The following is a 15,501-nucleotide window of genomic DNA, read 5'->3' as shown; positions in this document are numbered from 1 at the left end:
AAACAAGTTAGGTCATTGGTATCACTTGTGCCAAGTAGGTATGGAAGATGGGGAAGATCCTCAGTCATTGGTCAATTCTAGATAAGCCAAGATATAAAATTCTTTGTTTGCTATGCATATGTCGTGACGGCCATTTGCATGGTATGGACCCACAAATGGCTACCTACGGCTGTTTTGCCTTATCATCAGCTGTGATAATAATAAAAGGCTTGTTTAATTGCTCTATTGGACTTCTCTGCTTTACTTCCCCTCCGGGCTAGTCTCCAACAGGGTGAAAGGAAGGAGCCTGAGGCCAGGAATTGTGGGAGTTGAAGTCCAAAACACCCAGAGGGCTGAAGTGTGTCCATGCCCGATCTAGTCCAACCCCAAACATTGCAAGGAAATGCCATCTGAACCGTCCCGACAGATGCCCACCAGGTGCTCCGAGTGGCGCGGTGGGTTAAACCGCTGAGCTGCTTTATTTATTTCATGTCAAAAGCATTGCATAATAAATAGGTTTAAAAGTGATAAAATAAAGGAATCACAAGACTGATTCAGCTGAGCTGCTGAACTAGTTGATTGAAAGGCCGGCGGTTTGAATCCGGGGAGTGGGGCGAGCTCCAGCTGTTAGCCCCAGCTTCTGCCAACCTAGCAGTTTGAAAACATGCCAATGTGAGTAGATCAATAGGTACGGCGTTCCATGCAGTCATACTAGTGACCACATGACCTTGGAGGTGTCTACGGACAACACCGGCGCTAGAACACCAACCTGCAGAGTCAGACATGACTAGACTTGACTTTTTACCGTCTAGGAATGAATCAGCCCGGCTCCTTTCTACACAGATTCTCTTTTTTTTATTTTTCCAAAAAGAAAGGAAGAAAGAAAGAAAAAAAATAAGGTCGGAACAGATGCCACCGCAAACACGTGAAACTGCAACGGTCTCCCCTGCTGGCATCAGGAGAACCGGGGAGCAGAGGGTGCCGAGGCCTCTCGTTTTCCTCAATTTCCCACAAGACAAGTGTTTGCCGAGTCCTGGGAAGAAGGGTTGCTGCGGGGTCTTCCTATAGCGAGAGGGTGGGGAGTCGGAGAGGGGTGAACGGAAGGCACACACGGGTCCAGAAACCAGAACTAGGAAGAGAAATATATATATATATATACACATAGAGGCGGGGAAGAATGGAGCAGATTCACAGCCCGAAACAGAGCAACCTCGATTCCCGTAACAGGCCGAAAACAGACACCAGTTCCTTCTCAGAAGGGCTTTCGGAAGCAGATTTCCCCCCTAAACCTCCCAAAATGGACCGTGATTTTTGTTGCTTTCAAAAGAAGTCACTCCCAAAACACGGGTGACTTATGGCCCTAGCAGATGGAGATGTGTTAAGTTGTTATCCTGATGGGAAATGGAGTCTCTACTCTCAGGGGTAGCCTACATTAAGGTGCCAGGGACTGACGTTGTTGGATAGATAGTGGCTCCATCCAGCGAGTTTAGGTCTCGCCTTTCGTGGCAATTGCTGCGGTCTTTCTTACGTTTCAAGATATGTCCAGTGAAACCAGTGGCAGGGATTCTTCAAACTGGAACCTAAACAGGACACCTCATCTGGTAGGATACAGCCCTGCCCCATAGTTTGTGTGCGACCGGGATATTCAAAGTGTAGATCATGGCCAGACTATCAAGAGCAGGGGTCTCAAACTTTTTAAGTGGAGGGCCGATTCACAGTCCCTCAGACTGTTGGGGGGCCGGAATAATGATGAAATCGTCCAAAATTAGGATTGTTGTTGTGTGCCTTCAAGTAGTTTCAGACTTAGGTCAACCCTAAGTCTAAAGTTTAGGACAGGGGCCAGGTCAAGGATCTTGGAGGGCCATAGTTTGGGGACCCCTGATCTAGACAATCTCATAAGACCATAGGTAAGCAAAGAGACCCCCCAAAGACCATCTAGATAGTCTCATAAGACCATAAGTAAGGAAAGAGACCCTCAAAGACCATCTAGATGATCTCATAGGACCATAGGTAAGGAAAGTGACCTCCAAAAGCCATCTAGATGGTCTCATAAGGCCATAGCTAAGCAAAGAGACCTCCAAAGACCATCTAGAGGGTCTCATAAGACCATAAGTAAGGAAAGAGGCCCTCAAAGGCCATCTAAATGAGCTCATCAGGCCATCAGAAGACCATAGATAAGGAAAGGGACCCTCAAAGGCCATCTAGACGGTCTCATAGGACCATAGGTAAGGAAGGTGACCTCCAAAGACCATCTAGATAGTCTCATAAGACCATAAGTAAGGAAAGAGACCTTCAAAGGCCATCTAGATGATCTCATTAGGCCAACAGAAGACCATAGATAAGGAAAGGAACCCTCAAAAGCCGTCTAGACGGTCTCATAGGACCATAGGTAAGGAAAGTGACCTCCAAAGACCATCTAGATGGTCTCATAAGACCATAAGTAAGGAAAGAGGCCCTCAAAGGCCATATAGTTGATCTCATCAGGCCATCAGAAGACCATAGATAAGGAAAAGGACTCTCAAAGGCCATCTAGACGGTCTCATAGGACCATAGGTAAGGAAAGTGACCTCCAAAAGCCATGTAGATGGTCTCATACGGCCGTAGCTAAGCAAAGTGACCTCCAAAGACCAGAGAGACTTAGGTCAACCCTAAGTCTAAAGTTTAGGACAGGGGCCAGGTCAATGGCCTTGGGGGGCCACATCCGGCCCACGGGCCTTAGTTTGGGGACCCCTGATCAAGAGCATGGACTTAAGTTACAGAGCCTTAGGCTCCAGGAGCTGATTTCTCTTTCTTGAGCCTATCTGATTTCCCACAATTCTGCCAAATGCCTGGCAGAACATTATGGGAAAGTGAAACAATGTCGTTGTGTGTTTTCCGGGCTGTATGGCCATGTTCTAGAAGTATTCTCTCCTGACGTTTTGCCCACATCTATGGCAGGCATCCTCAGAAGTTGTGAGGTATGATGCCTGCCATAGATGTGGGTGAAACATCAGGAGAGAATGCTTCTGGAACATAGCTGTACAGCCTGGAAAACATACAACAACCCTGTGATTCTGGCTGTGAAAGCTTTCGACAACACAGGAAACGATGTCTTCCAAGACCCAGATATTAAACAAGGGGCAGATCCTGACAACCTGAACCCCCCCCAAATGACAGTCTCAAGTGCGATTTCACAGGGACCACGATGAAGAAGTGTGCAATTTCACAGAGACCACGATGGAGAAAAGCTAAATCTTATCTTTCTTCCAATACATTTGTAATCCCTTGGTTTCTTCCATCCGGATCCTGATTTAAAACTTATGCAGCATGATAGACCCTATCAATGCTTGGTTTATTACAGAGTGGAGGGAAAAAAACCCTTGACCACCTTAGCTACTGATTTGGGAAAGGGTGGCCCATAAATTCCTGAATTTCTGACTGTTGTTTGGCTCTGCTAGCTATGTTTCTCATTTTGATTCAGAAACAATTTGAAGGAAATTAGAACTTGAAAGTAATATTAACCTTTTCATCCTCCCCCCCCCCCAATTCAAACACTTCCCCTCAAAGTGATCACTATGGATTCAATGAGATCTTATCTTGTGCCTTGTTTGTTATTGTGCAAATCTCAAGATGGGTAATTTTTTTAAAAAATGTGTCAGAGGTGTCAGAGAATTGGCCGTCTACAGAGACGTTGCGCCGATGTGTTACCACCCTGCTGGGAGGCTTCTCTCGTGTCCCCGCAAGCTAGAGCTGACAGAAGGGAGCTCACCAGGCTTGAGAACATACTGCAAGTCGCTTCTGGCGTGAGAGAATTGGCAGTCTACAGAGACGTTGCCCAGATGTGTTACCATCCTGCTGGGAGGCTTCTCTCGTGTCCTCGCAAGCTAGAGCTGACAGAAGGGAGCTCACCAGACTTGAGAACATACTGCAAGTCGCTTCTGGTGTGAGAGAATTGGCCATCTACAGAGACGTTGCCCGAATGTGTTACCATCCTGCTGGGAGGCTTTCGTGTCTCCGCAAGCTAGAGCTGACAGAAGGGAGCTCACCAGGCTTGCGAACATACTGCAAGTCGCTTCTGGTGTGAGAGAATTGGCCATCTACAGAGACGTTGCTCGGATGTGTAACCATCCTGCTGGGAGGCGTCTCTCGTGTCCCCACAAGCTAGAACTGACAGAAGGGAGCTCATCAGACTTGAGAACATATTGCAAGTCGCTTCTGGTGTGAGAGAATTGGCCGTCTACAGAGACGTTGCTCGGATGTGTTACTATCCTGCTGGGAGGCTTCTCTTGTGTCCCCACAAGCTAGAACTGACAGAAGGGAGCTCACCAGGCTTGAGAACATACTGCAAGTCGCTTCTGGTGTGAGAGAATTGGCAGTCTACAAAGACGTTGCCCAGGGGACGTTGCCCGGATGTGCTACCATCCTGCTGGGAGGCTTCTCTCATGTCCCTGCAAGCTAGAGCTGGCAGGCGGGAGCTCACCCCGTCTCGCGGATTCGAACGGCCAACCTTCAGGTCAGCAACCCAACCTTTAGGTCAGCAGTCCAGCCGGCACAAGGGTATATTTAACCCATTGAGCTACCACGGCTAATGGGTAATAAGCTGATGATTTGGATGCACACCAGAAGCAGGAGGAAAAAGGAACATGGTGAGGCGATAATTTAAATGAAAGTCCTCCACCACAGAACCCGGAACGGTGTGATTTTTGAGAGTGCCGTACCTTTGCTGCCTTGTGCCCACAATACAGAAAGACGGAGTAAGATCTGGAATGCGGCAGCAACCCAAAGGCGTCCCCAAATGTCCACTTTTGGGCACGCTTCCCACCCCGTTGTACCACAGGTTTGAACAGAGGCAGTCGTGGTGGTTTGTGTTTTTCTTTTCTTTTTCTTTTAAAGAGCGGGAGGGAAGGAGACAGGAAGGCAGAGAGGACGGGCATTCCTTGCAAAGTCTCGGAGGGGCTTCGTCATGCAACCGGCGGGATCACAAAGAGGAAGGAGGGTGGAGGAGGATGTGGCTGCCGTCCGTCCGTCCGTCTGCCCGCCCGTGTGTCGTGTCCCACTGGGAAGTCCGCTTTGGGTTTAGCACCGCAGCTCTTCCACCGTCCCCGCATCCCACCCCCCACCCCCACCCGTACGTGGGGCAGCCTCCCCGCTATTTGTTCTTCTTGAAAAAGCTGAAGCGTTTCTCGCGGTCCTTCTCCTTGGTCTCTTTGTTCCGCAGGGTGACGGTCCCTTCGGGGCCGCTGTTGGAGGTGACTGGGGGCATGCTCAGGGCCCGGCTCATGCCTTTGCTGATCACCGGATCCTCGGCTTGGCCCTGGCTTTGCGGGGTGGCAGAGGCGGCTGTGGCGTTGACGACCCGCATCCAGCTACTCATCTCGGCCTGGAGAAAAAGTGGGGAAAAAGGAAGCAGAACATTAACCAACTGTCAGGATGTGGAAGCCCAGTGCGATGGCGCTAAAGCCAATTGGGAAGACTCAAGCCAATTGTAATGGTGTCAAAGCAAATTATAAATGCTGTTTCCACTGCTGAGGGGATTTTTGAATCTTTTAATCCCTCTAGATTATATATATATCACCTTTATATGAGGGGAAGGATTACAGGGGGTGATCTTTATTTCAAGATCCCAGCCTCTGCCTCTGTAGTTAGGGATTTCTGTGTTGTTGTTCACTTTCTGAGGTAACTGTGACTATTACTCTTCCCCAATTAGGTGATTTATTAAGGTAACTGCCACCAGCGTGAGGCTTTTGAATTATCACCAATGAAATTTGGCTCCACAGACGCAGATGAGATGAGATGAGTCGGTTGTTAACAAAGAACAACAAGTTTATTGCGTACAAAGCTTATGGTTGCAGGTTGACTGATTTACTTATGGAACTTTAGATAAACAAGTGGTTTAATAACTCTTATAACCACCACAACAGTAGTCTCTGGTGTACTTCCACTCTCACTCTCCTACTGATGATATAAATTGTAGCGAACTCTAACCTCAGCTGAGCTCCTTAGTGAACAATGTCCCAACTACAATAAAACCTTTAATTTGATCTACTACCGCTCAAATTCCTGATCACTAGTCCTTCCCAACTAGAGATCTTGACTAGGCTCCCTTTAGTCTGCCTTGACTAAAGATTTTTTTGGCCAGGCCTGTCTCCTCAGCCCTTCTTGACTGAAAAGCCTCCACTCACTGGCTTCTTTTAAAAACTCCCATTTTTCTCTTTTCGTGGCTCCGCCCACTTCTCCCTCTGGTGAGTTATCCAGCTCCGTCTCCTTGGTAACAGCACTACTGTGGATTGAAACAAGATGGCTTCTGCTTCAGCCACTGTGTCAACCAAACACAAATACATACTCTAACAGTTAAAATTAAACATAATAACTATGACGTCTCCACACCAGCACTCATAACAGCTGAACTCTCCACATCCTGTCACAGCAATGGTGGGTGGAAGATAATCTAATGATAAGAGCCATCTGGCCAGGAGCATGGGTTTTATGGCCTGCTCTGGTTTTTCAAGCCTGGGAAAGGACTACATAACAGATACGTGAGAATGTGGAAAGGGGGGGAGGTAGGAGGTGGATATACTCGGGGTTTGGCGGGAATACGTTAGTTCTAGCTTCGTTTTCAACTTGTAAAGAAGGTCTTCAATAAAGCGTTTCCACGGAACAGCCTGTGTGAGCCTGCTTTGAGCCCTATAGCTTTCAAGAGCTGACATCAACATTGTCTCTAGGAGTATGCAGAGTGCTCCCTTTGGCAGAGATGGCGCACTTCTGCGCCACTGGAATACTAATGGTCACTAATGGGTGGGAAAGTGGGATTGGCTGAACTCACCTCATCCTTGGCCTGGAATAGGTATTCTTTGCCATCTGTTAACCTGCCACAAGGAAAAAGAAGAAGAATCAACCTTGATGTCTGCTTTGATATCCTTTTTTCCATTGCAAATAACAACAACAACAACGGGTGCCGTGCCAAAAGATCTCAGACGGCATTTGGAAACAATAGACATTGACAAAATCATGATCTGCCAACTGCAAAAGGCCACCCAACTGGGATCTGCATGCATCATCTGAAAATACATCACACAGTCCTAGACACTTGGGAAGTGTTCGACTTGTGATTTTGTGATACGAAATCCAGCATATCTATCTTGTTTGCTGTCTCATAATAAAATAATAATAATAATAATAATAATATTAATATATTGTCACTGTGTCAATAATAATAATAACAATAATAATAATAATAATAATAATAATAATAATAATAATAATAATAATAACATATCCCATCTCCTGAAGGGATTTGGGCCGGCTCACAGAACACTTAAGGTGTGACACAAGATACAAAAGACAACAAGTGCGAAACAAAACATAGGAAATAAACAGTCAATGGTCAGTAAGGCTATTCAATGTTAATCAAGGTGGCCAATTGCAACATTCACACCTGCCTTAGACAGAAAATTGTTCTTTCTCTCATAATGGACATTCAACAGGTAAATAAACCCGACTTTCCTAGTTTCCAACAGACCTCACAACCTCTGAGGATGCCTGCCATAGATGCAGGTGAAACGTCAGGGAAGAATGCTTCTGGAACACGGCCAGATAGCTCAGAAAACACACAGCAACCCAAAGTTCATTAATATAAACCCCACTTGCCTAGTTTTCAACAGACCTTGCAACCTCTGAGGATGCCTGCCATAGATGTGGGTGAAACATCAGAAGAGAATGCTTCTGGAATATGGCCATGCAGCCCGGAAAACTCACAGCAACTCAGTCATTCAGGCCATGAAAGCCTTCGACAACACAAGTACTTTTAGCTTGCAAACCTCTTCATGTCTCTTTGTTTACGATTCTAAAAGTTTAGTCCTATGAGTAAGTTTAGTGTAACTTGAACTACTGTAAAAGGTAGAACTTTTGCAATGTCTTATGATGGATGTTGAAAAGTTCACTACAGATCCTTAGCTACAGTTTCCAGGCTTCTTTGCTAATACCAAAGATTCCCAAAGCTCCCGTCCTTATGGTTCCCAGTTAAAAAGGGCATAAGTGAGAACCACTGACTCGTCTCCGTTTGTTTGGTTTTGCCCTGGGAAATTGAGAGAAGGTTCACACTGGAAACCCAAGGCTTACCCGAGCTTGAAGACGTGTTTGCGCTTCTTGTAGTCCAAGGCCACGCTGCACTGCGCCCCTTGCAAGCCAACGGGGGCTTCGCCGTGGTACGGGATGCCGTTGCTGGCGTTCTTGCTGTCCTTGTAAAAGGCCAAGTTACCCTTCCGTACGATACAATAGATGTTCTGCCAGGACCTGGTGAGGAGGGAAAGCACCCTGAGAAGTCAGACCTTCTAAGAAATAGCATAACATATGACCAAAGTGATATTGGCCCTCAGACACATTTGTGTGTATGAGTGTTTGTACGTGTACATATACACACATGGGGCATCACCTGTTAGCTGCCTTTTTCCCGTGAGACTCCATCTCCTGCTTCCGGCAGAGCACACCTTCCATCTGCTCGATGGCCGAAGGGTCCGGCGTCCGTGGTGGCAGTGTGGCTGACTGGGTGGGATCGGGCGCCTTGGAGCGGGGCTTTGGCGAGGGGGTCGGGCTGGGCTCCTTGGACACCGAATCCAGCCGCGACCCATTCACTGTCGCAGACGACTCCGAAATCTGTGAAAAGCATGGATCCAAAGCTCAGTACATTCCCAACAAACTGTGGGGAATTGTTAAAAAGATACCATGATATAACGGGTTGACTGGAAAGGAATGTGTCAACAGCTGATTGGCTGAGCATGCCAGGAGCCAACATTCTGATTGGCTGCTGTCTCTGGCTTGCTGCTAAGACACAGTTTTAACTACCACTTTCACCTCGGACTGGCTGAGGGGGAAAAGGAAAGGGCCTGAGGCTGTTAAAAATGGTGGGAGTTGCAGTCCATATAGAGGTGGTCCATCGGCGAGGCCATTTAAGCGGTTGCCTGTGGCGCAATCATTCCGGGGGCGCAGTTGAGGCGCCCCTGCATGCGCACGGTGCCGCCGCCGCCTCCTCCTTTGGGCCAGCCACCCGTCCACGTGGGCGATTGTAAGCCCTGCACAAGCGCACAGTCCCATCGCCCATTTTGCGCAGAGCTTCCAATTGCCCACACAGACAGGTGGATTCAACCTTGCACATCAACCCCGCCACTGCAGCGGTGGCTGTGGGCGAGGCCGCGGCGCACGCTGGCATGCAGGGTGGGCGGGCGCATTCTAGCACGCAGGGAGGGAGGGCCCACACCTGCGTGCGCCCGCCTGCCCTGCATGCCGACATGTGCTCGCCCGCCCTGCGTGGTGGCATGCACCACAGCTTCGCCCGTAGCCGCCGCCGAAGTCTATAGCAAGGCCAGTGGGGTTTATTTTTCAGTGATTGGTTTGTGGGGGGGCTGCCAAAATTCTGTTCGCCTACTCCTGAAAATAACCTAGGGCCGGTTCTGAGTCCATAGTACTTGGAAAGTTGAAGTTGACCCATGCCAGCTCTATACCCAACCATCCGATTCTCCTCCCATCCACCCCTTTCCATGCTTCCCCAGTATCCGTGCTCTACCTGGGTAGCTTCAGAGTCCACATCAATCCCATTCAGGGACGGCATCTCTACAGATGTCCCTCGTTGCCCAGGACTCCTGCAGAGGAGGGAAGGATGCAAGAGTCATGTTCGAGTAGATAGCAAAGTGCGTCAAAATAAAACATGTTTGTGCCACGTCTTCAAGACCAACGGGATATAGGGTACCGTGGCAACTCCAACTTTCAGCCAAAGCCGCTCCTTCCCAACATGGCTATTGCCTCCTTGGTGAAGAGCGGGGCCGGTGGTGTGGAGGGGACGGCCACAAGAACAGAAGTGGGCATTCCTCCATGCTCTCTTCCCTCACTCCCCAACAGAAAAACAATAGCCGTGGAGGAATGATGAAGTTTGGAGGGTTAACTCCTGCATTCACCCTCTTAGAGCCCAACAGGCTGTGACTCCCCGCAATGCCATTTCTCACCGCTTGTCGGGACCCTGCTGTTGCGCCTGGGTTGTCGCGGCCGCAGGTGGCGGCGTCGGAGGCCTCCTTTTCCTTGCCTCTTCTTGCTCTCGCCGCCGACGTTCGTTCTCTTCCATCTTGTGGAAAGAAGGAAGGAAAACGTATGGAAGAGGATGCCGACAAAAAGTGCAGGATGAAAAGAGAAATGTGTTGTCAATGCCGGAATCACTGGTTTGCTGTGAGGTTTAAGGCCATGTTCCAGAAGCATTATCTCCTCACGTTTCACCCACATCTATGGCAGGCATCCTCAGAGGTTGTGGGGTCTTGTTGGGATTCTTTCTCCCACCCTGGACTTTCCACAGATAAATAAACCCACTTGCCTAGTTTCCAACCTCTGAGGATGCCTGCCACAGATGCAGGTGAAACGTCAGGGAAGAATGCTTCTGGAACATGGCCAGATAGCCTAGAAAACTCACAGCAGTCCACTGAAAAGAGAGACTTTGAGAGAATTAAACTATGGAATTTTAATCTCCTCGATCCCTAGTCTTAAATGAGAAGTTTAAAAAAATGACTAGAGATATTTAACGAGACATTGTGCGTCAGAAGTTACCTCCCACACAGATGTGCGCCCTTTACCTTCGTGACACTTTAGTAACTCTTACCCTGTTTCCCCGAAAATAAGACATCCCCGAAAAATAAGACCTAGTAGAAGTTTTGCTGAATTGCTAAATATAAGGCCTCCCCCGAAAGTAAGATCTAGCAAAGTATTTGTTTAGAAGCATGCCCAGCGCCTGCCAAACAGAACACCAGAGCATGCAGGATTGGTAAATGTACATACCAGTTGTACATGGAAATAATGGTAGTAACAAGAAATTCTTGATAGGATTCACAGTTTGACTGGTTATGCTGATTTGTGATGACAACTACTGTACAGTATATAATAAACGTTCATTTTTTTGTTAAACAATAAATGTGAATTCTTCTTCATGGAAAAATAAGACATCCCCTGGAAATAAGACCTAGCACATCTTTGGGAGCAAAAATTAATATAAGACACTGTCTTATTTTCGGGGAAACACGGTATCTATTTCACATTCATTTATTGTTTTCAATTGCTCACTCCTTTTTTCTCTTAACTTAACCCATTCCTCCTGTGAAATTCACTTTTAATTTTTCTACTCCCAACAATATGCCCCAACACTCTTGTACTCCATATAGTGTTCACAATGGAGGACATAAGGGTCATCTACAACAGGGGTGGGCAACACACAGGTTATGGGCCCAATGAAGTCCTTGCTACCCGTTACAGAGAGACACATCCCCTACTCTCTCCCCTTTCGCCGCATCCGATGCCCACACACCGTTGTGAGCTTCTCCAGGGCCATAAAGCGCTCCTCCCAGGCAGCTGCTGATTTCTGGAAGCCTTCATGGCGTTTGATGAGGTTCTCCACTTCGTCCACGTTGCCGCCCAGCTCGGCAGAGCGCACAATGGGCTCCTGGCTGGCTAGCCAAGCCTCGGCCATGCTGGCATCACGCCCAAACATCAGAACCTCCATGACTGCAAAGGAAAAGAGAAGGAGGCAGTGAGGGAAAGAGGCCAGAGCATCCCAATGCAAAGCTCCGGTTCTATACCAGTGCACTTGTATGTTATAAATTTATTTATTTACAGTATTTATGTTCTGCCCTTCTCACTCCGAAGGGGACTCAGGGCAGATCACAGAAAATATAATGGGAAATATTCAATGCCGTTAGACATACAGGAAGGCAACAGATAGAGGTATATTTTCCAACTTCAGCATCTTGGAGATTGTGCCTGATTCCAGGCACAGGAGGGTGCTGTCGCTCCATCAGCTATGATCACAAACTTTTTCCTCTTGTTCTTTGATCGCCGGCATTTCTGGTATTTTTTCCTTTTACGGTGCCGTAAAATACCTCCCTGCTTAATTTCTCTACTCACAGCTGTTTTCGAACTGCTTAGGTGGACAGTAAGCTGTGCTCACCCCGACCTGGGCTTTGAAATGCCAACCTTTTGGTCAGTAGAGATCTATTGCTTCTGGTGATTAGCTAGTTATGCTAACGTCCAGCCCTTGTCTTAGACTTCAATCAAATTAGTTCTTGTAAGTGACGCTTATAATCCTGAACCAGCCTTCGGTGGTTCAGTGTGTTAAAGCGCTGAGCTGCTGAACTTGCAGACCGAAAGGTCCCAGGTTCAAATCCCGGGGAGCGGAATGAGTGCCCGCTGTTAGCTCCAGCTTCTGCCAACCTAGCAGTTCGAAAACATGCAAATGTGAATAGATCAATAGGTACCGCTCCAGCAGGAAGGTAACGGCGCTCCATGCAGTCATGCCTATGGCTACATGATCTTGGAGGTGTCTACGGACAACGCCGGCTCTTCGGCTTAGAAATGGAGATGAGCACCAACCCCCCAGAGTCGGACACAACTGGACTTAACGTCAGGAGAAACCTTTACCTTTACCTTAAGCCAAGATCTACTATGCGAGTTGTCTTGGTCATTCAGATCCGTAATTCCATACACAGCTCCTAGATGCTCCCTAGTTTCTGCCACTTGCCCCAAAGATCTCCACAGCACTATTCTCTAATTCCACACCTCGCTTTTCCTCCTTGCTTTTGCCTTACCTATTTGTAGCCAGTCCATTTTTTCCCGCCATTTGTTGTTGATCTCCTTCCGTCGGTCTTGCAGCTGGGTCAATTTCTCTGCAATCTGGGTGGGAATTAAGAGACAAAGAGGAACTCAGTTCCTGGAGTTAGTTCCAGAGAAGCAGGACAAGGGAAGGGTGGTCCTTTGCTGGGTCATGAACCAAGTCCTCCTCTTCCGATCCAAAAAGCTCACCTTGTCCGAGGCGTAGTGTCCCTTCGCTAGCAACTCGTTGCCCATGGCAATGCAGTCGTTGAAGCTGTCGGCCCGCGCCTCGACTTCAGCCTTGATGCCCTGGTGATTCTTAATGACCAAATCAGCAGCCGACACATCCCTAAGCGGTTGGGAAGAGATATTTCTTTATGTATTTGTTGGGATTCATCCTGGACTACTCAAGTCTAAATGTAGTCAGATAGATGATAGAGTTAGATTGAGGGAATCCTTTCCCTGTTTCCAAAGCATACCTAGATAGGATTCACCATTGTTTCCTGCTTCCCATCCTATTTAGGTCAGCCCACCCTTTGATGTTGCTAGAAATGTGATCTCTCCTAGGCCTTTGATGTAACTTCCCCAATTTGGTCCTTTGGAATGTTTATGGCCCTAGAGAAGAAGCGACCCATTAAAATGATTAAGGGTCTGGAGAACAAGCCCTATGAGGAGCGGCTTAAAGAGCTGGGCATGTTTAGCCTGCAGAAGAGAAGGCTGAGAGGAGACATGATAGCCATGTACAAATACGTGAAGGGAAGTCATAGGGAGGAGGGAGGGAGCTTGTTTTCTGCTGCCCTGCAGACTAGGACACGGAACAATGGCTTCAAACTACAGGAAAGGAGATTCCACCTGAACATCAGGAAGAACTTCCTCACTGTGAGAAGGGCTGTTCGGCAGTGGAACTCTCTCCCCGGGGCCGTGGTGGAGGCTCCTTCCTTGGAGGCTTTTAAGCAGAGGCTGGATGGCCATCTGTCGGGGGTGCTTTGAATGCGATTTCCTGCTTCTTAGCAGGGGGTTGGACTAGATGGCCCATGTGGTCTCTTCCAACTCTACTATTCTATGATTCTATGATTCTATGATTCTATGATTCTAGGCTTGGTCGCCATTCCAGCTTCCTGCTTTGTTCCAGAGAGGACGCACCTCTGTCCTCTATTAGTCAAGATGTAGCTTATCTAGAGCTTTGTTATTTTAATCCGTCTATGTGTATTAGAACAGGATAGATTATCCAGTTAGTTCCAAACCTTTTCTATCCATCAATGGATTTCTTTTTACCTCAATAAATGCTTTTAAACTTTAAAGCTAACTTTGCATCCTTTTGCCTTCCTGAATACATAGAGGCCTTCCAAAACTCACACCACGTAAGTCTCACGCTGCTGCAATTCTTTACTCTGCTATTTTAATGGGAATTTACCTCATAAAAGAGGGTGATTAGAGCTTAAAGGCTCTTCCATTCCCAACAGTATTGACCCTACCATCTTCCCGTGAGCTCTGCACCTACGCACTTTGATCCTCGCAACAATCCTGTGAAGCAGGTCAGGCTGAGAGAAGAAGTGACGAAGAGGTGACCAGTGTCCAAGATGAGCTGGGGGTTGGTTAATCTCCTTCCTTCGATCCTTACCTGGGCTTCTCCTGAGCGTCTATCTGGAGGTTGACGTCGTCCATCCAAAGGAGGAGGTCGCGCACCATGCGGAAGAAGCGGAACTTGTCGACGGTGTCCATAAGAAGGTGCCGGCGGCCACTGCTACTGCTGAGCAGGTCAGACCACGCCTCGCTCACGGACTGCTCGTGCCTCCGGATGTCGTCTGCCTTCTCGCCAGCATAGGCCTTCTGCAGCCGGGCAGCATCATCCTGGACTTGCTTCACCTGTTGAGACAAAGAAGCCGTGACCTGCAGCTGAGTCTGGGTTAGACTCACTTTTCGATTTCGAAATGTTTAAAAAATCAAAACATTTGGCATCCCAAGTGTTTCAGATAAAGTACAATCTGTATTAAGATAAACCTGGAGAGCGTGCCAATTGTTCCCCCCCCCCCCATAAACCCCATAAGCAGGCTACCTGGGTGCTCAGGGCCTGGATGTCATGCTCGTAAGCGCTGTGCATCCGCTGCATGGCCTCGGCCGTGTTCAGGTCCCGCCCCACTTCGTCGGGAAGCTGCTTCTGCTTGTTCTGGACCTGGCTGAGGGTCTCCCGGGCATCATGGTAAAAGCGGTGCAGCTCGTAAGAGGCGGCCAGCATCTGGCTCCGGGTGTCAATGAGCTCCAACAGGTCGGCCCAGGCCTCGTTCAGGCTGTCCTTCCACTCGGCGATAGTGGCATTATCTGAGTGGCCGGCAGAGATCATGTTGTCCGCTAGCTGGTTCACAGTGTCCACTCGCTCCTGACCAATGGTGCTGGTATCCCGCGAGAACTCCCGGAACTTGTCCCGTAGCATCTAGACATCAAAATCAGCACCATCATGGAATCGGAAGGGGCTACAATTTAATTTTACTTCTAAGAGCCACCCTCCCCAACTATCTATATAAATAAAAGTCTAAAATTATATGTATCTATCATTGTATGTACTTCCCAAGATGGCTCCCATATGCAGAGAGTCCTGTGACTCCCATTGACGGTGGATCTTGTTGGAAATAACAACATCCCAAGCCTTTCACTATTAGTTTGTTAATGTATAACATTATTCTATGTGTCTGTTGATTTGCCACTTTGACTGTACCTCTTTGGTGTGGGATAAATTATAGACATGTTATTGTACTGAGCATATTCAGACTCAGGACTCCATTTTGTATTCAGTCTTTTTTCAACCTCAGTGGAGGTAGGCGTGTAATGTATTTGCTGTCCCCTCAGTGGAGATGGATGCATGCTGCTGTTTGGACTTCAATAGAGAAGTATGACAGAGAATGGAGGGAGTTGTAGTTCACCCACATCCTT

General features: G+C 48.0%; 1 protein-coding gene across 6 annotated transcripts in view; it reads right to left on the bottom strand.

Annotated features, from left to right (window-relative positions):
- Positions 1–4,814: 4,814 nt before the first annotated feature.
- The window catches only part of sptbn2 (spectrin beta, non-erythrocytic 2), a 94,222-nt gene continuing 83,535 nt past the window's right edge, over positions 4,815–15,501 (bottom strand). For all 6 annotated transcript variants that reach the window (XM_062965342.1, XM_062965343.1, XM_062965339.1 and 3 more), the window contains 11 exons: positions 14,630–15,004; positions 14,195–14,439; positions 12,784–12,922; positions 12,570–12,654; positions 11,294–11,490; positions 9,954–10,069; positions 9,518–9,593; positions 8,390–8,610; positions 8,077–8,250; positions 6,782–6,824; positions 4,815–5,338 (listed from right to left, as the gene is read on the bottom strand). In XM_062965342.1, coding sequence (XP_062821412.1) covers positions 5,108–5,338; positions 6,782–6,824; positions 8,077–8,250; positions 8,390–8,610; positions 9,518–9,593; positions 9,954–10,069; positions 11,294–11,490; positions 12,570–12,654; positions 12,784–12,922; positions 14,195–14,439; positions 14,630–15,004 — 1,902 coding nt within the window. In that variant the 3' untranslated portion in view covers positions 4,815–5,107. The remainder of the gene's footprint in view (positions 5,339–6,781; positions 6,825–8,076; positions 8,251–8,389; positions 8,611–9,517; positions 9,594–9,953; positions 10,070–11,293; positions 11,491–12,569; positions 12,655–12,783; positions 12,923–14,194; positions 14,440–14,629; positions 15,005–15,501) is intronic.

This window comes from Anolis carolinensis, unplaced genomic scaffold (genome assembly GCF_035594765.1).
Source record: "Anolis carolinensis isolate JA03-04 unplaced genomic scaffold, rAnoCar3.1.pri scaffold_14, whole genome shotgun sequence".
Taxonomy (NCBI): Eukaryota; Metazoa; Chordata; class Lepidosauria; order Squamata; family Dactyloidae; genus Anolis; species Anolis carolinensis.
Note: the sequence above shows the minus strand (reverse complement) of the source record. Positions and strands in the feature narration are given on the sequence as shown.